The sequence below is a fragment of the Ambystoma mexicanum genome, chromosome 1p (genome assembly GCF_040938575.1).
Source record: "Ambystoma mexicanum isolate Mex_15411 chromosome 1p, UKY_AmexF1_1, whole genome shotgun sequence".
Classification (NCBI taxonomy): Eukaryota; Metazoa; Chordata; class Amphibia; order Caudata; family Ambystomatidae; genus Ambystoma; species Ambystoma mexicanum.
In genome coordinates, this window is record NC_090921.1 from 297,251,476 (window position 1) to 297,273,170 (window position 21,695).

The following is a 21,695-nucleotide window of genomic DNA, read 5'->3' on the forward strand; positions in this document are numbered from 1 at the left end:
ATTTGATCAAACAATTCAATCATATGTCACCAGTGCAAATTGAGAAATGGATTAGTGATTTCTCGGGCAAACACGGCTCCTGTAAAGTGAGAATGATGGTGGGAAAGACCGAGAAAGAGGTTGTTTATGATGGGGACATTAGAGATAGAAAGCGTAAGCTTAGAAGTGACATTCGATGGATTAGAAATGGCCCTCTAACTAGAGTGGATACTGCCATTAAGATGAGGAAAGTGAAAAATGATTACCGATGGTGGTTAAAAACACATAAAAGGTCGAGAAAATTGGCAAATTGGCAGCACACGGTCAGTACATTGTGTAGTAGAAACACTCGGAATATTTGGTCTATGCTAGGTGAAGTCAAAGGACAGAAATCTGCATATATGGTCAACCCTATAGGTAACAGTGAATGGACCGCTTACCTGGAAAAGCGTAATGGTGGGATTAGTAACAATATTAACAACTCTGTGCATATGAAACCTAAAGCTCCCCCTTTTGTGGTGACTATTAAAGAGCTACAAAGCAGAATTGAAGAGTTAAATTCGTCCCGTGCCCTGGGGCCGAATGGACTCTCCAATGTGGTGCTGAAGCGAAATCCTTTCTTCTGGGCCTGCCTACTTAAAATACTATTTAGGAAGATTCTGTACGAGGGCCAAATACCGCCATCTTGGCAGGTAGCAATCCTCATACCTGTGTTTAAAAAAGGCAATAGAACCGAACCGGAAAACTATCGGCTATTGTCTATGTTGGATTGCACTGGCAAGATATTTGCTGCTCTTATACTTGGTGAACTCCTGAAATGGGTGGAGAGTGCGGGCATTTTGGATACATTTCAGTGTGGCTTTAGGGCAGGTTACTCGACCACCCATAATCTGTTCATAATGAATACACTTAGAATCAAGGCCTTAACACATTCTAATCCTCCATTGTATGCACTCTTTATAGATTTTAGGGCTGCTTTTGATTCGGTGAATCCTTCTCTCCTATGGAAGAAACTCGGGAGATTGGGCTGCCCCGAAACCTTACTCTATTATTTAGAACTCCTACATACAAATAATACGGTACAGGTGCGACTAGATAATTCTGGGGCAGTGACTAAACCCGTACCCCAGACTAGAGGGGTGAAGCAGGGATGTGTCACAGCCCCCACTTTGTACAACTTATTCGTATCTGATGCGCCAGAATGTTTACAGGGAATCAACAACTGCCCACCAAAGATTGGCCCTAGTCATTGCCCCATGCTTGCATATGCGGATGACTTAGTGATCCTCGATCATACCTTTAGTGGGATCCTAAGATCTGCTAAACAGCTATGGGATTATGCTGAGGCCAATGAACTTGTGATCAATATTAGTAAAACAAATCTATTACTGTTTTCGGCAGGAAGAGTAGCCAGACCCCGCATGATGATAGGAGTGACTGAAATTAACTATACCCCCAGTTATAAATATTTAGGTGTCGAATTTGATCATAAGGGAAATTATCTTACCTGTATTCAATTGCGCAGAACAAAAGCGGCACAACTCACAGCACTCATATATAAATTCACACGAGAACGGAGTGGTTTCTCAATACGGGCGGCACGACAGTTGTATATCCAATGTTTGGCCCCGATGGTCACCTATGGGCTTGATCCCCTCTACAATATGAACTTGGGATGGCTACAGTTGGTTGAGGGTAATTTCTGGAGGAAAATTCTTGGCCTCCCCCAGTGTATACCCATGGCCTTGATTAGATTGGATCTAGGAATTAGTTCTCTCAGGGCCATGGTTTTGAAAAAACGGATGGAATTATACATCCGTCTTAAGAACAACCCTGTGAACGGCCTTCTAATTAGTATCAGCAGGGATATGGAGGCAGGCAAGCTGAAAAACTTTGAAACCCAGCTGAAAAAACTATGTGAGGAAACCTGCTGGCAGCCGGAGTGGGGTCGAGAAAACAAGTGCCTGTTCAACAATTTTGAGTAACGTCTCAAGTTATGGGACTGACAATGTAATTATATTCACCTTGAAGGGCTGAAAAGCTACAGTTTTGTCTTGCATGTTCTCTACACTTTTATGAAGGCGCAGCCTTATTTAAACCTTTGTCCGTCGGATCAATTGAGGCGCTTCCTTCTACTCCTTCGTATTAACCATCTCCCAATATTGGCGGCCAGGGGTCAGGAGATGGGCCTAGATAAAACGGAGAGGTATTGTAGAATTTGTGATCTGCCCAATGAACTTGAAACTGCTCGACATGTTCTAACATCGTGTAATGGGATGAGAGCTAGTTATATTAAACATCTAGGTAGATTTGTGCATAACTCTGAATTTATAGAGCAAGTAGAATTTTGGATACAATGTGTCAATACCCTTAACCCTAAACTACATATGGCACTATACCAGGTGTGGCGGGATGCTTTTGCTTGTGCACAACTAAATCGTAGAGGGAACCTTGGAATAATAATTATGTAATAGGAAATATGCATGCATGCTTGGCTGTTCCTTTTCTTATCTATACTTGTTCAAGGAGCATAGTTAAACAAAGATGTTCATGTATTTTATTCAGGTATTTATAGGAGGCTGTATAGCTGCAAATCTTGTACATTTTGAAATATTATATGATTATAGGATTCTAGGAGGATGAATATCTATTTATTTATATTTTCTTTTATGTTCTTTTATGTGGAATATGTGTAAAGTTTGTACGTATGTATTAAACTATATCACATTAATAAATATATAAATAAATACATGAAATGAATGCTCGAAGGCGGAGAATGACGTTCCCATTTGGGTTCTCGGGAAGATGAGCAGGATAGGTGCTAGGGAGGCCATATGATTTAAGATGGAAGTCGAATGAGGGGTTGCAAAGGAACGCTGAAGGAGCAGTACGGGGCACCAGCTATCTGGGATAATGGAGACCATTGTACGATCAAAGGATTGGTCATTGTTTGCACTCCTCCCTCTTGGGAATCTTGTCGAGTTTATGCACATCACAAACTGGGTTAAAGTTTCTTTGACAAATGAGGTAAGTCAACTATTGCAAAATGTTTGAAACAACATAAACATCATGACTGACTGCGTAATGAGACCACGTGAAAGGGGATTGTTTCGATAGTTGTATCCAATGGGGTTGGAGAAGATGGGTGAAAAGGTGTTTGTATAGGGGTTAGCCAATGGAAATATGGGGATTATGTTGTAACTGTTATATATTGAATATGTAAATTGTCTGATCTTGTGTCTAAAAGATGTAACTTTGTTGAAGACGACAAGAAGTTGGTAGTATTCAGTTTTACGAAGCCGACTAACCCTTCTGGCCGTTGGCATGCAATAAACTCGTTTTTCCTGCACTCATTTGTGTGTTTTTTGACATATCAGCTTTAGGGTTTACCCTTCTACATTTTTTATTTAATTATTTTTACGGTCTTCTGAGCCTCCCTGGGTTGTATGTTTAGAGAATCCCGGACCTGGGTCAATACTGCCCCCACCTTTCCCTGTTTTACTTATTTTCCCTGTGCCTCATCTGAATCAGAGGGTCTAGAAGAGGTAAGTGAAGACGGTCTGCTATGGAATAGGAGGATGAGGAGGAACTAGATGAGGACCTCTTTTTCTTTTTAAAATGTCTTTAATTTCTTTCCGGGTGAGAGAATTTTAGTTCCATCATCAGATTTTCTTAAACGTTTTATCTGAGCTAGATCAATCTTCATAGTGCTCTAAGTGTTTCTTTTCTTTCCAATGAACCTGCCCATGAATCAAGAAAACCTCCTGGAGTAGAGTCCTCCGCTGCCAAACACAACCGCAGAAACACTGTTGTGGGTGGGACTCCGCATTCTATTGGAGACGCTGCAACCCGGTACAATAACAACCAAGTTGCTAAGTCTTTTTTCAAAAATGATGGCGGTTCACAATCCCGTCACGCACTCCTAGCAGCATGAACCATGCTTTGGGCACTGCCGGAAGGAGGCCCTGTCCCGTGTAGGCCACACAGCAAAACCTAGCCCGTCAGCATGAAGCCACTTATCTGCCAACCCTTGGCACAGGTTTTTCCTGAAGCTTATGAGCAGTAATATCAAGTCCACAACCTGATACCCCCGGTTTTCCCCCTGCCTCCTTCCAGGAGGGGGCCCCAGTTCTGGCCTATCCTGTTGATCTCTGCCACCCCAATAGGAGGAGGAACAGCAAAGAAGGGCCTGCAATGTTGCTCCCTAGGCCCGCTCTGGGAAGATGTTGGTACCTGTCCGACGGGCAGGACTTTTTTAACTTTAAGAGTATGGGTAAGTAGCAGGAATCGTACCTCCAGAAAAAAGGTTCCTGTGAGATAGGCAGGGTCTAAAAGGTAAGTACTAAGACGTCCAGGTAATGCGTATGAAAGGAGTACAGGCTTGGTATCTCCTCCTGTTGGACCAAAAAGGATGGAAATGGGACGTGCAAGAAGAAAAGAAATAAGGCCAGTAAAGCAGCACAATGCAAAAGCTCCCTGCTACGGTCTCTCATCCGGCCCCTTTGATCATGTATAGCGGAGAAGCAGTATCCCAAATAGAGACTGTGTGCGCAAATATGGTCCCAATGCATCAAAATCCGACATGAATTGCAACAATGAAGAAACCAGTGCGAATACATAGTCATAGACTCAATGAAGGAATAGTTCCCGTTGGCGCGAACACACAGTGCAACCACACTCTTGTGATCCCCGATACGAAGAAATGTACGGCAGCTATGATGGATTACTACTGGGTTTGTCGCCAACCAGCTTACTTGCACCCCCCCCCCACACTCCTGGAGGGACAAGCGTTCACTGGCCACCCTGCACTCAGTGCTACTAGTAATCCTGGAAGAACACCTTAAGGGAGAAGAATTGCCTGCCAAGGTGCCAACAGCCACTCCAGCACCTAAAGAAGCAGAACGAAGCTTGCAGATCACACAAGAATTTGGTATGCTGCCAGATAAAGGACAATTTCAATGGCAGGGAAGAAAGAAGAGCTCAAACTGTCTCAAAAGACTCTCTTCCACACTGCTCTGCGTAAATACCTGACGAGAATCGGGTTTTTAGCTCAGCAGAGACCTCTTTTTTGGCTCCTGGGGTACAAGCAGCTGCTGCACTTTTATACCCCCAGAGGATGCTTAGAATGGTTCACGATCCCACGTTATCAAAGCGGTGCACAATCTAGGTGTTCAAATCAAGAAAGAAGGTGGAGTTCAGAACACGCATTGACTATATCTTGCCTTTGATTGGGTCCCGTCGTGGCAGGAGGAAGCAATAAAAATACAGCTTCCTGTCATCATATTCGTCTTGGTCCTCTTCTGCACGTGCCAATTGGCCTCCGATGTTGTGTCCATATACTCCCTAATAGTGGAAAGATGATGGCATCAATTGGGGGATCTAAAACACCCTGCCATACAATAAACAGCGAAACGCAAACTAATATTTCTGGAGTTGTGGATATATCGGGTGGGGATGAGTTTGTTACTGTAGAAGAAACAAAAGGGGGGAATGTTGGAGAGGAGCTAGCGCCTTCCTTACAATTGGGCAATACTTCTCTATGCACTAGAGCGCTGAGAAAGCTTTTTTCATGCAAAAATAATCACACACAGACGTGGCCAGGCACTAAATGAAGGTAGTTAGTATTTAAATATAAGGTGTAAATAACTATTAGCTGAAATTAATTTGTGAATGTTAAAACGTATGCAGTTCTTACATGGTATGAGTCAAAAATACATCCCACCCCTCTTCCCGTAAAGAATGTAGCCTGTGCAAAAAAATAGATTACATGCATTGCCCTGGTGCTCTGCTAGCGCTGGCATGCCAGCACATAACTTGGCAGCTATTTCCTGTCCATCAAGGGCTCATGCACACAATGCAAAATTATGGGGAAAAAGTATTGAGTATAATAAGTGTAGAGAGTATGGCGGGAAGGTGTGTGTGTGTGTGTGTGTGTGTGTGTGTGTGTGTGTGTGTGTGTGTGTTCGTGTGTTCGTGTGTTCGTGTGTTCGTGTGTTCGTGTGTTCCTTTGTTCCTTCCTTGTAAGGAAAAAGGACAGTTTTGGATGAGCCATGCCAATTCGGAAGAGGAACAGAAAGCCATTCAGGGAACAGAGTTCTTTGCCCTCCCCCCCCCCCCTCAATCCTCATGTCTGTACAGATTACATTTGTTATCCCTGCAAGATAAAGACTCTTGGCCTTCCCTATAGGGGTGAACTTTAATCTGGTGTGATTAGGGGTACTTGTATAATTAAAGGGGTACCCCCTGTAAATTGGGCTACCTTTCAGATTCTGTAATGACTAAGTTGAGTTCTGTAGACCATGCTGATTCAGTGCTAGGGGGACAGGGTATTTGACACATTTTTAATTGTTCTGTAAAGAGAGGAGGAGCAGGCCACTATAGCAAAAGATTTCACGTTCGTTTCAAGTTTCCTACTGCACTTTTCGGCTGAATGAAATCGATGGAGGTTGGAAATGTCCTGTGTCCTTGTAAAAATGACATTACGGTTGTGATAGTTCTGCATAAACACTGTTTGAATACCATTTAATTGACAGTGCAGCCATACATGATGTTTTTACTTACTAATTTTGCAGACTTACTGTTCTAGATAGAAGTTGACTGTTTTCTGCTCTACCGTTTTATATTTAAATGTGGTTTCAAGATGGCATTTACAGAGAAATGTATGAAACTAGTAATTGCCAGTACTTCATAAGCCACCAGTGTTTGCAGACTGTCTTCCTCATGAAGTGGCACATGAGATGCCAGAATGTTTTGGCGGGCGGGGGCTGAAACCCAATAGTGTTGTGTGCCACCACAACCCATCTGCAAAAGTGTGCAGATGTGCTATGTACACAGCTCACCAAAACTATCTCAAATCCATAACCTTCCTAGGACCCACAGATCTAAAACGATAGTGGCACAAATGTCTCCTGCACCCACCACTGTGATGCAGTAATCTATACATGATAACAAATCTCTTAAATGGACATTACCAGAAAACATTTAGAAACTGGAGCCATCCAAAATCCTTGCAAACCAAGCCAACCTGATTGAGGTGGATGGGCTGGAAGAAAACACAATTAATTGTAAAAATGTGCACCAAGCCACTTAAGTGTAATGACTGCATGCTTGTGCCTTCTTCCCCGTCTGTAAATCCACATCCATACTTCTTTGCCTCACATCCAGATGCAACCCAGTCAGTGCTTTCATTCCACTCCAGTCAAAGGAAATTCCACGTTGCTTAGTGACTACAAACCTTCACCTGCCTGAATATTTAGCCATTCAGATTATTTCATAATATGGTTACATCTTTTGGCCAATGTATTCCTTTGTGAATGAAACAAACACAAACATTTTGTAAAGGCGCTTAAACCTGGGCATAGATTTGCTTCCACAGCAAAGTACATTTGTTTTGCATTGTGACAGATGATTGAAACGCCAGACAGCCCTGGCAGAATGTGACAACTTAGGAAACGCACACCGGCCCTCAGTTTGTCACACATATTGACAACAGGTTTTGGTGTCTTGGGAAGTTGCAAAATCAAATGATCATAAACCAGCAGACTCACTTTTAACGCTCTGAGAGGGCAAAGCGAAAGCACACACACAACATCCGCATCCAGGTGTCGTTGAAACTCAAACAAACGTGACTCTGAATAGGCTCATCCCTCTTTTGTAGAAGTTGTGGTGGGTGAATAGCTAAAGACGGGGGCCCTGGGCCTGGTACAAATTTGCCTGAAATAGTCTGTAATGCCAGTTGGATGTCCACCTTACTAGGTTTGGAATTTTGTTTTTGAAGGTGTGAAGGACAACCATAAATATTTTTTGGAATCTTGTATCTCAGAATTCCTATTTCACGCAATTGAAGCGACGTTCTGTTGTACTCGGAATAAAATAGGACAAGAAACACTTGTCCTTCGCGCCTACAACACTTGTGTACCTCGGCGTTAAAATGCCATATCATTTCAAGTATACTTTTATCTTTGAAACTCCTTTAAGGCATTGTATATAGTCGCCATCAATTGAAGAAAAAAAAGTGGTGCCTACTTTTGCACACCTTGCGTAATGTTTAAAAACCTTTTGGTTTTGCTAAAGCATTCCTTTTGTTGAACAGGGTTGGCAGCCTAGAAAAAGATACTAATGTATTGAGAAACACGATCAGGTCCCACTTTCACTGTGCCAAGGAAATGTACAAATTAAAGGTTGAGATCCAAGGGATTTATTTAAGCACGGAAAACAGCCTGATTTATTCACGGAAAACAGCCTGACACGTGTTTCGAGCTTTGACCAGCTCTTCATCTGAGGCTGAGGTAACATGAACAGTTGAAAGGGAGTTATAACAAGAATATTGAATAAAAAAAAATACTATTTGGAAAGAGAATGGCATGTCACACAGGGACAGAAAAGGTTTGACAAGGTACATTCAAATATGTTACACACAATTTGGTGCAAGCGCAGTATGCACAAGCAATAACATTGATTGTTTTACATAAGGGACCATATAATAATAACAAAAAGAGATCAGTGCCGCATATTGTCGAAGTTCATAGATTGATGAATGTTCAAGAACCAGAAGAAACCAGAAAGAAAAGGAAAGAACAATAATGCAAAATTAGAGAATTAGAAAAAAATATTAGTGACTTCAGCAGCGCAATCAGAAACCAAAGAGCCAACTAAGTCTTCGAAATGAGAGACTTGTATTGAGAAAACCAATAACCAAAGGAAATGACCTTAGCTTCAATTAAGGCACTTCTGAATGCAGAAAGGGGGGGAGGGTACAATGGCAGAAAATGATTCTGCCGGAATAAGGAACCAAATTATAATTGCCAATTACAACGAAACCAAAGTGAATAAAAAGATGTTGAAAATAATTAATTAATTAAAAGCATAACTCTAAATGCCTCGCAATTGCGGTAAGACTGCAATTAAAGAACAAATCCAAAAGTCGATAGCACGTACATGCAACAGCCGTTTTCTACCACCTAGCCGCGAAAACCTGGAACAGCATCCCAAAAATAATAAGGAACACCAAAGATCACCTCAAATTCAGAAAATTACTAAAAACCTGGCTCTTCAAAACCAGAGACTAAAACCGAAACAACAATAAGACAAATGACTCAACAAAAAGGACCTTGACACAGGGGTCCACCTGCGAGACCCAGGGAGACGGAGGCAACGACTCCAGCCAACCCTCACCATCCCCCATCACCCGTACAGCCACAACTAGGTACCACGAGCTGTGGAACGGACAAGACACAACTAATCACCACACAAACGGAAGTATGGACACTAGCAGCTGCGCTAGTCATGTGGGGGGCTGAGGAGCATGCAAAGTTATTAAGGGAGCGGGCGGAGGGGACAGCTAAATCCTCAAACGGCCTCGAATGGAGAAAAAAAAAAAAACGAGCACGTACCTCCTGAGGCACAGGGTGTACAAGCATCCCGTCGTGTAAGATTACACGAGCCCAACCGGCTCAATCCAGGATAGAGATGCCAACTAACCAATACCACTAACAACTTCCTTCTCTGCATACACCTCTCAAACTCCAAACCAAACACAACCACAAACCTCCAGCACAGCAAACCGCACGAACTTCACTACACTGCAACAACAAAACAAAAACACACATAGACTCGCACATCAGCACACGACGACTACCGGCCGCATACACCCCAGGCCCAGCCGACGGAACCACCGGGCTGAGGCTGCCAACAGCACATCACTGCAATCTTGCACTTTTCCAGCCTCCACCCACTAACCCACCCCACCCTCCCTCTTTCAGAGCCGCCAGAGCGCCAGGGGACCACTCCGGTGGTGATAGTGCGCGGTACAAATGACCTTTAACATTAACATTAACATCTTATATTATGATTAGGTGTGTAAATGAAGGGGAAAAACCGAAACACCACGTTTCAAAGCTAATATTGAAACAAAAGTGCTACGAACTTTCATTGACGCGTAAGTTCAAGCCGAATAAATTAAAGAGCATTAATTGCTTAATTAAATGCTCTACATGTATAATGAGCTGTAATTATATCCTGATAACACATGGGGACCGTGTAAGAACGTCTTACCTCGGCGGCCGTAGAAAAATGGCAACAAGGATTCCAGCGCGAGTTACTAATATATTGAGGCCTTTCTTCCTCATCACCTCCTACTTGTTGTTTTCCTCCCTCTATCTCTGCTTTCGTGCACCTTCTTTCCCCTTCCAACACCTCATTTCTTTTTGGCCTACTTACATTCATCATCCCATCACTCTTTGCCTCCTTTTTCACTTTCCTTATCTCAATGTCTGTTCCATATAAGAATTGCTCTAACTTGGACAAAAATATGCTTTCTAAATCCAGTAGCTAGATGACTTTGAGAATGCAATTACGTTTTTACTATAAAGTGACATAGTTTGCTGCATTGCAGTTTAAAATTAATAAGCTGTTATCTCCTTTAGAACTGGAGCTTTTATTTGTAATTGAATACAATCATTAAGCTCTTAATTTCCTGGACGCATCCACATCCTTTTTTTAGCCTCTGTGTGCGCCAAGGACATCCACGACCATATTCTCACATTATTAACTTGAAAAGTGGCTACAGCACTGAAATGGTTAAACGTCAATTTGTGTTTTAATTTGTGATCTTATTTTTTATTTTTTTTTTGCCTAATTCCGTTGCAGACTAGTAAACATTCAAACAGAATAATGTTAGATCTGCCTTTTTTTTCGTGTGAATCTTCCTTAACGCGTAGGGTACTTGTGTTGGAGATCAGACTGTTCTTCTGAACTCGTTTTCAGAGTCTTTGTTGGCATGAGAACCATAATCCACATCTAGGTGTTCAATGTATTCTTTGCTTCTCACAGCTCTGTCATGATCGGGGATACCTAGTGACACAGGATGAGTTGGATCAGACACTTGATGAGTTTAAGGGTCAGTTTGGGGATAAACCAAGTGAAGGGCGTCCGAGACGAACTGACCTCACAGTGCTGGTGGCCCACAACGATGACCCCACCGACCAGATGTTTGTCTTTTTCCCGGGTAAGCCATTTTAAATATTCTACATTGGTGCCTCTTAGTTGAGCAAGAGCCTGTGTATCCTCTTTGCTATCCTCGGGTAATGGAGTGTATATAGACTTCTCTGTTCTAACACTGTTATTCAATTCTTTCACTGTTAGTGTTTTTTTGTTTTATTTTGAAAGAATGTATTGCTTCTACATTTGAATGTGTTCCGGCGTTTCACAAAGTATATAAAGGTGGACAATTATTTTGTTTTTAAAATGCAACCTGAAAAACTTGGGAGAACAAGTGAGTGTTTCAGAAAGCATAGGCAATCTGATGTAGTTAGTGGGATTGTTGAATAGATTCTTATTCTCCCACCCCCATGTGTGGGTGGTTGCTTAAAAATGTAATTGACAGATTCTGTAGCTTTATGATACAGGGACTGTTATGCCCAGGATATAGTGCTTGTTTTGAGGATCAGAGCCTACTTGTTTAGATGACCAATGTTAGCTTAGTAATATTTGGACCCTATAAATGCCATCCAACAAAAGTCTTAGGCAGATCCTGAAAAGACGCTGTAGTTTCTGTATCATACTGACGTTTAAGGCCTCACCGTGTTTAGGTTGCTTAGGAGCAGCTTTTTCCTTGGGTGCTAAGTGATCTGCCAAGGACTTTAAAGGGCCCTGCCCTACATATTTGTTCTATGCATAATTCTGGTTACCAATTCAGAAGAAATTGAAACTTTTTATGATAAACCTGCGGGTCTTCAGATCGCTCAAATTTCTGATTTATCAAACGTGAAGCTTGTATGTTGGTCAAGCAGCTGTACTGGGCTTCTCTTCCTGTTTTCTCACTTCAAATGGCAGCTGAGACCCAACTGTTAGAGAAGCTACCTCTTTGGAATTGTGACTTTAAACATTTCAGCAACAGTACTCTGAGGGTGTTGAGACATTTTGTCTAATGCTTAACTGCCCATATAAAATAGATAAGCATCCCATTACAAGAACTGGAGAGGCTGGATGAAATGCCACTATATGTCATGCATACAAAATATAAGTTCCTTAGTGTGAACGGTGAGATTTCATTAAATGTTCAAAGATAGTAATTTCTCACTTAAAGGGCAAATCATCAGATATGTTCCAACACATTTGTTTTACTTTTTGTCCTAGTTCATACTTTGTGAGAATCTAAGCAGAACCAAGAGTTCTTTCACATCAGTGTTTACTCTTGTCTCATATCACTCAACAATAAACACTTCTTGTGCACACATAAATAACTGGTATGTGTTAATGGCATGGAGATTTCCAAATTCAATTGGTATATGAATAAGATAGTGTTGGGAGATTTTGATAACAAACGGGTGAACCCAGCCCCTACTGGCAGCATTTTGGATGAAAATGTATTTATTCAATGTTGCACCACATGGTTGCTGTGAGGCCACTTCAGAGTCATGTCTACCATGTTTACAGCATCATGATGGAAGTCTGGCTGAGTGTTGATGGGCCGGTTGGGAAGTAACAGGGATCAATGTGTTAATTTAATCTGGAGTTTGAGTGAGAATGACCAATTGAGTGTTCTCCAATTTGAGGGGCCATTTGCTCTGCAGAAGGTGAAGATGATCAATCTGCTGTGCTTTCTTACCTCTTCATGAACAAACTGTTAGCGTTTAGGCTTGGGGACGGTTGCCAGACCGATTTAGAAATGGGCAATGGTGGACCCTTCTGTTAGAAAAGATTTTCTTTTTGCTGCTTTCCTCCCATCGACTTCTATAGGAGGACACCCTTTCCTTTTGCTTTAAGAGCCCTGTCCTGGATTTTTGCAGGTCAGTAAAGCCCTCTGCTTTACTTCCTTTGATACTTTGTGCTCATTCTTTTGGGCAAACTGATGAAACCCACAAGACGATCAGTACTGAGCGACTGTACTCTTTGTGAATTTCTTGTATTGTTCAAATTGTACACAAAGTGAAGTGCGGTAAGGATACTTGGCATTGTTTTCATAGATTGGCCTGTAATCCCTTTGGTTTACTTTTACAATCTGCCTAGGACGTGCTGGTGGCAACAGATTTTTTTTCTTCTGTGTTTTACTTTTTACTTATGCGCTTTTGATTTACTGCAACAGGCTACTAAAGGTGGCTAGAACCCTAAGTTCCATGGCACAAGGTTTTTTTTGTTCTTTGGCCATATTGTTCTTTGGCCTTCTCTGGTTAGGAAATGCCATAAATGGAATACACTTTTGCTGCTTTCATTGGCAAAGAGGTGGTCTGTGTGTGTGCTGGAACTGTTTGGCCTCCGTACACATCCAGATGCCTGAATGTCGTGAACGGTTACTGTCCATGATTGATTAGCCACTGCCAGTATGAATGGTGCAGATCCTTAACATTGGTGTACCTGGGCGAGATCCTACTCCAGATTTTGGATAAAAGGAGGATTCCTGCAGACATTTGACAGTTCGTTTGAGCCAAGTCCTCTATGAAGAAGAGCAGTCATTGATGACCCGTGTACAACCTCTGCAGCTGACTGGCAAACACTCCAGTGAAGCCCTGCTCCTCTTGACTGATATTAAGAGGAACCAATTCACTGCTTTGACTCCTGGACTCGTGGGAACAGCCAGTCTTGACAACTGCTTTAGGTTCATTATGTACCTTGATAAGTGTCATTGGACGAAGCAGTGGGCTGTCCACGTCTCCACTGGGTTACTTCGCTGCCGCCATTCCGAGTGCGTCCTTAGAATTTGGGTGATCTTCTAAAAAATAAAAAAATAAAAATAATTTACTGGTTCATTACAAACCTTTTACATTTCCACCATTAGTAAAAAAAGAAAATACTATTCATTTCACCCATCATCTCGTACCCTTTTTATTTTTTTTCTTCTTTTCTCTTTTTAAGCTAACAAGAAATCACGGTTCAAATCAACTTCCTATAACGTTAGCCAGAATACATCCATCTTTGTTATTCTTCCTCTTTAAAAAGTTGCTTTTTTTAAAACCTCTTTTTTAAGTTTAAAAAAAAAAATACGATGAGTACAAGCATCATATGTCATATCTTCGAGTGCAGTTGGACAGTAATTAAATTAATGGGATATCTCGCGTACTCTTTATAGCTCTTGGGTCAATCAGTGTTTCGAGGTCAGTGGACCATTGTGTCGCTAGCGTCTGGTTTCACTTGGTATTGTTCTGGGTGCATATGGTATAGAATGCGCATAAGCGTGGGTATGTGGTCATGAGTTCTCCGATTATGGGTTGTCTGACGATGTCTGCTTGGTTGTGTTGACCTTATTACCGCTAGTATAGTGTCATATCGTAACCAGTCTGTTTTCAGTAATTGCAATATTCACCTGGCCTCCTAGAAATCAACGAGGCATTGTTCATTGTATAGTTACATTGCCTTAACCCCTGGCCATATAGAGACTTGGTTGGGCTGTAGAGAGTGTCCTACGCCTATCAACAGTATTTTCCTTACACTGATACATGCCGGGGCGGTTCGTACATCTGAACCTAAGAGCGCTCTCATTTTGTGCCATTGTGTCCGCGTTGGGCCCAGTATAGGATTGAAGCGTATGTTTACAGGCAACTTCATAAGAGGGATAGCTAGAATTTACGTCGGAAGGTAATGGACCATTGGGGACAGTTCTATGTGTTTCCAACTTGGCGTGTCTGTTGTATCGAGCCACCTCTTGGGCCAACATATCTGGGCCGATTGGTAGTAAGTGTGCCAGTTTGCATTGCTAGGGCTCGTTACCATTGGTGGCCTGGAGGACCTGCAGTTGGAGTCATGCTTTCTTCCCCCTCCAGAGGAATCTGGATAAACATATGTCTAGATCCTTATATACATCAAGTGTGTCGGTGTGCATGGTAGCATCATGGCCAGGTATATCATTTTTGGGAGGGAGTTCATTTTGAACACATTAATGCGGCCCACGAGGGGCATCAGTCGTCCCATATGACCTTGTTGGATGCTTTTTCAGCATCGATCGTTGGGACAACTACAGCTGGGCCATGTTGTCCAGCTATTACATGTAGCAGTCGCCTACGTGAGATCGGGCAGTAAGATCCATGGTCTTCAGGATCACAGCCCTTTTTGTGGAAAAGTATGATGTTGGCAGTAAGCATTGAGCTAGGAAGTTGGCCGTTGTTGTGGGCCTCTGCGAAAATTCCCTCTAGGATGGGAGCCAGTCGGTCATTCATTGTTTTGTAAATGTATTTTCGAAGGCCATCTGGTCCTGAGGCCTTGCCTGCCGATAAGGTGCCAATGGCCCGTGTCGTTTCTGCGTTTGTGATCAGAATTTCCAGTTCAGAAATATGTATAGGGTCTATTTTATGGAGGTGGAGGACTGCCAGAAAGGAGTCCATATGGTTGGAGGGTATCGATTTTGGGGTTTGTCTATACTGCGCTGTAGTCTTCGGCGAACCGTCTGTTTATATCTGTCTGTTGTGAGGAGGCTGCCACTGTGATCTCGGATACTATATATGCTCTGGGATGCTTGTCTGTGGCGGAGAGCTAGGGCCATCATGTACAGAGGGCGGTTTCTGTCCTGGTAATAGGCTTGTGACCAGCTGGAGAACGACTTTTGAACCAGTTGGGTTGAGATATGTTTAAGTTCTGCCCGGAGTGGGACAAGTTGCGTAAGTAATTAGTGATTTTTTTTGTTTGTTTTTTTTAATGCGTTTATGTATTGTCTCGTTTTGTGTAATGTCATTATTTAGCTGAGTTTCCTGCTCCCGCCAATTATTAAGTTTGTGGGACCTTCTGGAGATGAATTGGCCCCGAAGGAAAGCTTCAACAACGTTCCTTGGTCAGGTTGATCTGACAAAATACGTCTGTCAGCTTCGAGGTGTTCTATGAAGTCAGGGTAATTCAGTGCTCCTAAGATTTAGTCGTCATGCTTTTTTGTGGAGTACCCGGGAGTAGGATGTGGAGGAGTACAGGTGCGTGTTCGGACACTGTCGTGGGTAATATTTTGCACTGTCCATTCTGATGGAAGAATGGACCTGGGAGTTAGCCAGTAGTCCAGTCTAGAGTAGGAACCATGGCGGTTTGAGTAGAAGGTGAAGTCTCGGCGATGTGGGTGCATGGTATGCCATACATCTACGTGACCAAGATCGGTTATTGCGTTTTGTAGTGTGGTGCGTTTGCATGGGGTTGCTTGTTGTGCCTTGTTTATCCATCGTGGATTCCAATGTTGTATTCCATCCCCCCGCCCCTTATGGTGAGGTACCTTTCACAGCAGGTGTGCGCGTTATGTGAACATTTGCATGTAAAAGGATGGGGTATCCGTCGTGGGTGCGTATATGTCCAGGATGGTTATTGCTCTGTGTTGTACGAGCCCATGCAAGAAGACTAATCTACCCTCCTCATCTGTAATCGTATGTAGGATATGGAGTGGGATGCGCTTATGTATCAGGATAGATACCCCACTTTTTCCCCTGTGTGGGGTGTGCGGTTATACCCACTCAGCCACAACCCAATTTCCTAGATTCTCCTGCATCAAGGTGTTTCCTGCACATATGTCGCTTTGCAGGTCGCGTAAGTGGTTAAGTATCCGCCATCTCTTGATAGGATAGCTAATACCTTGAGCGTTAAGGGTCACTAGGTGTAGATCGATCACCATATCCCTATTTTTAATTGTTTTAAATGTTTTAAACAAGGTTATTACTTTTACACTTACACCGTTTTCAATGTCATTATCGAATGCAAATAAAAATATACTCTTAGTCAAGGGTTGCTTGTGTTGAATTTAAAATTAGTCCACGATCAGATCTTTGTTAGGAAAGATTCCTTGTTAGGTAATTAGTCTACAATTAGTCTTTTTTGTTCTTTTGGTTGCAGGATTCTTTTTCGATGATCTCGTTTCAATATTGCACTGATCGGAAATCTGTTTACCTGCTAGCATTGTTTCCCATCATTTTTCTTGAGGATTGCTACAATTTTCTAATGGTAGCATGGGCAAGATTTTTTTTTCTTTCTTTATACAACTATGCACACTCCATGAAGATGTGATAGGATGTTTCAGGCTGTTTATCATTTTTGCAAAATCAGCAGAAGTTCAATCTATCGGAATTTGTCTTGTTTTTGTCAGGACTTCCCTCGTTGGTAGAAGGTTCAGCCAGAGCCTAAGGAAGGTATCTCTCGTGTTTCGACCTGGGAAGAGCTCTAGGTATTTCAGTAGTTGATTCAATCTTCGACAGTCTAGCGTGCAATTAAGCGCAAGTCGGTATTCAGCTTTTTTCTCTATGGTTATCCAGCCTTTTCGCTGAATTTTTTTTTTTGCTTCCCAGTCTGCACGTTAATATTTCTTCTGCAATGCCCATGTTTATCATCAGTTGTTTACAAGCTTCTTTCCATGCATGGAGTATTGAGGTATTGATGGTGTTGGAGCAGGTCTATAGTAAGCCGTAATGTCCTCATTTACCAGTTTTCCTGTATAGATCCAGTGTTTTCCATGTTATAATTCTAGATTCTAGAGATTAGTAGAGATTTGAGTGCTAACTCGAATCTGATGCGCTGCACTCGGAAGGAGGGTGGTAGGGATAGCACTTTTCTCCAGAACCTTCCTTCTGTAAGTGATTTACTCCATGGTTCAATTCCAGAGGTAAAACTGACTTTATGTGAGGGCGCTTCTGTGGTTCTTTGCAGGTCAGTCTTAGGATATTGTGTTCACTTGTGGTCTTATCAGTGATTCAAAGTCTGAAATCAATGCCCGCGTAGCAAAAATATAATCTCAGTATCCGACTGTATTTCCTATTCCCCATGTTGGCCTTGATGGAAATCTTCTTGAATGTGACCATTTACAAGGTCTATGTCTCTCATTGAGCATTCGTTCTACCACAGTTGTGCTTTCTTGGGGAGATTGTTTTGCGCGATTCTGGTACCAAGTTTTGTGAATAAATGGATGTTCAAGTTGCCACATATGATTGTCTCCATAATTGGGTATTTGTTCTTTAGTTCCATCTATTTTTGTGAATATTGCATCGATAAATACATCGTTAATTGCAATGTGGTTCCAATAGACGTTACATATGCATGTTATCCTTACATTCATGTCAGCTTTTTTTTCCTCTTGCATTTATTGAACAATCGGATGGTTTTTCCAGTATGCTCATTTGTGTGAAGGGGTTCAGGTTAATTGTTTCGATCACATGGAGGTTCACTCCTGCTTTAATCATAGTTGATGGTCCCGATGAAGGTCGATCTTTTTCTCGAGTGATTGCAGGGTTCATGCTTATGGTGACTCCATCACAAGTAGGCTGCTTGCTGATCCATGTTTCTTGTAAGGATATTATGTCACTATTTTTTAGGATCAAGTTTTTGCCTTCGAATAGATGTCTAGAGCCATATGAGTTCCAAGAACATAGTTTCCATGGGGCTTCTACATTTCTGCCTTCAAGTTATGTTTTATTGTTTTAGTTGTGTTTTTTATTTTTGTTTGTTGTGTTTCACTTGTTTTCCCCTTTTTTTTAGTGATTCATTATGAGATTTCGAATCCCAAGCTTGAAATCTTCCTTGCCGTTTCTATTATGGCAATTGCAGTTTTCGCAACTGTAAATGTACTGCAATGTGATTGGTTCAATGTTCATGAAGAAATTCAATTGTTCTAAAATCTGATTTGATCGAGTGTAAATTGGGTATCTCGCGTAGTAGCCAAATTACGTTTCTTCTATTGAGGACGATGTCGTGATGTTTCTGCCATATAGACTTGTTAATAATTTTATCTGAATACGAACCTTTTCGATCGTCAACGATTAGTAGGTCATGTCTCCCTTCTTCTGTTTCTCTATGTATTGGAAGGTTTGGTTCAGGTTCTGTAGAAAATGTTCAGTATCTGAGATGTCATTGCAGGTTAATATAGTGTCTTCATTGTATCTTGTATTTTCTTCCTGAGAGTTAGCCTTGACGACTAATGAGCAATCCTCATCGATGACAATGTATTCATCATCTGGCATTGACATGACATCATCTTCCTCTTCATTTGTGTATGTTGATGGATTCATCAGGATTTCTTGCTGTTTTAAAATAATTGTCTGTTAAGGCGATTCTTGGATCCTCTTGTATTTTGTTGCGAATTTGAAGTCCTTCTGTAGCGGTGTGGAGGTCATCTCTCTTGTGGCATTGGCATTAGCCAGAGCTTATTCACCCGGTAGCCATCTTTCTTGGGCCCCCCTCCCTTTAAAAAGATCATAGAATGAATTTCTCCCATTAGAAACCTATTCCACCAGCTGTTAGTGTTCCCGTCTTATAAAAGTGCCCAAATAGCACTTTCTTAATAGGGTTAAACCTACACATGTCACGATTAACTGGTTCAATGTCTCAAATACTCCAATCATGGAACAAAATTCTACAGTTTGTATCCTTGCTCTTGATTTGTTTACGCACAGCCAACACCTCTTTAGTTAAGATATAAGCTCAATCTTATCCGCATAAATTGAGTCCTATGCAACAGGCTTGGAAACGTAACTCTATCTTTGGTGAGTGCTTTAAACGCTCTACTTTCACTAGTATAGTTCCCCATGATTTGACTTCTTTTCTCCTGAATACTAATCCAATCTTGACGCTGCTATTTTGTTTTAACAGCCGTCTGGTTGGATAATAGGAGCTCAACTGACGATCCCAGATTGTTTAGGCAGTCAATACATTTGACTTCCCAGTTATCTAAGGGCAATTCCACCACCCCAATTTCTTGGTAGAGGAGGAGTCTTCGACATAAGGGATTTCCATAGGTGAGACGACTTCAAAGGGTCACTCAATACAAAGATTGAAGCCCAATTCAGACCGAATGAGAGCCAATGGTAATCCCCTTGGAAGCCGAAGTATCCTTTTCCAAAACATCCCCTCGAGTACTTCCCAGATCTGCCATGGAAGATTTAAGCCTGCTTCAGCTCCATAAGACAAAATCGGCCCCACTTTCAGACTATAGAATGTCAGCTCCGGGATAATGGTGAACGTCTCGTACCTCAAGTGAAGGGACAGATCTTGAGCTTCCAAGCTTCTCGCTTTGGATCTCAAATCCCAAACCCACAGACTTGTTATTTTGGCTTTCGTTCATTTGGACTCCTAGATAGAAAATAGAATCTACACATTCTGAAAATTCCTGTCCTGCATACCACTTGTACGTATGCTTTTGTTTCCCTTTGAACAAGTTTTTTTCTTTTTACATTGAGCCTCAAATGATTTGATAGCCTATATTCTACGTTGCAGGGCTGTGGGAGTTTTGTCGATGAGAATCAATCATCCGCATAAAGGATCCAAGGTATACTTGTTCCGTTTATCTTTGGTGGAAAGGCATTTATTTACCTTCTCCTGACCACCGGCCAGGTCTGATGGATATAAATGAAACCATTCGCAACCCTGTTTCAGACCTCGATGTGTATTGATTTCTTTTAAAAATTGACCCCGTAAGTTCAATCTGACCTGCATTGTGGTAGATGAGTAGAGCTCCTTTATTGGCTGCACCAGATGAGTAGGACAGTTTTCCAATGTTATCCCTCATTTTTCTCTATTTACACTAGCAAACGCTTGATCTAGTTCTACCTTTTTTTGATAGCTTGAAACATTATCAAATTTAACATGAAGATTTAAACTGGTTCCCCCTCCTTTAATGAACCCCAACTGGCAGGGATCAAATGGCCCTGTTTCATTTGTCCATGAGTTCAAATGGCGTATAATTAGTGAGACTACAAGTTTTTCCAAAAGGGTGATCATTTTTAAAACTATTGCCATTTTTGAATATGGATATTACAAAAGCTGCCTTTCAAGAGCTCTGAACTGCTCTTGCTTTCATTATTTTGTGAAATAACATGGGTAAACTCGGCCAACCAAGCCGGGGCTTCCTTCAGCATGGTATTTGTGAGACCATCAGTCCATGGTGCCCGCAAGGAACTCTGTTTTGAAATTAGCATTTCAATATCTTCTTTATCAAATGGCAAGGTCCAGGCTTCCTGCTTGCTCGACACCTCCCTGCCTGTTCTCAAATTAATGGGAGCAAAAAAGGGCAGCAAAATGATCAATCCATTGTTCCTCTGAGACTGCACTGACCTGCAGTGCTGCCTGGGGCGTGCCATTTATTATTGAGGTGTTCCCAAAAATGGCAGGGGTTTCTTTTACAAACTGCTGTAAGCAAATGCTCCGCCTCCTCTTGTAATCTTTGAGATTTAAATGATGTTAGCCAGTTTTTGTATCGCTGCTTTATTTTCTTAGTCAAATGTTACCTTCCAATCCTAGGTAACCAACTTGGTTCTCTAAGATCTCCACGAAGCACCTTTTTCTTCGACCAGTTCACCGTTATAAATAGGTTTATGCCGAGATTCAGGCTTCCTCTAATGGCCACTTCAAAGTTCATAAGTATAGGAGCAAAGTTCAATAAATATTTGTCAAGACCTATTTTGCTTCTTAAATTTAGATACAATCTCAGTCACATTGTGCAGTTCGATAGCCTATTTATTCCTTGTGAAATATGCATATTATCCACCTCTACCTGGTTCTGGTCTCTTACCTCTGCCTTCCATGTCATTTTCAAGAGTCAGTGGTCACTGTTTTTAATATATATATTTTTTTAAATGTTGCAATTAGTTACAATTGTAGAAATGTAAAAGAAATCGAACACATTAAAATCACATATACATTATTAAAAAACCAAACCAAGCAAACAAAGAAGAATATATTAAACCGAACACAAAGATCGCCCAAGCACACCGCAACCTACACAGATAAAAACAAGAGCAATAAGTCCTGCAAAAAATACAGTACATCAAGGCAAT

At 41.7% G+C, this 21,695-nt stretch overlaps 1 protein-coding gene across 1 annotated transcript in view; it reads left to right on the forward strand.

Moving 5' to 3' along the window:
* Positions 1-21,695, forward strand: part of POLR2E (RNA polymerase II, I and III subunit E) — a 178,203-nt gene that overhangs the window by 16,144 nt on the left and 140,364 nt on the right. The window contains exon 2 of the mRNA XM_069647351.1: positions 10,810-10,984. Coding sequence (XP_069503452.1) covers positions 10,810-10,984 — 175 coding nt within the window. The remainder of the gene's footprint in view (positions 1-10,809; positions 10,985-21,695) is intronic.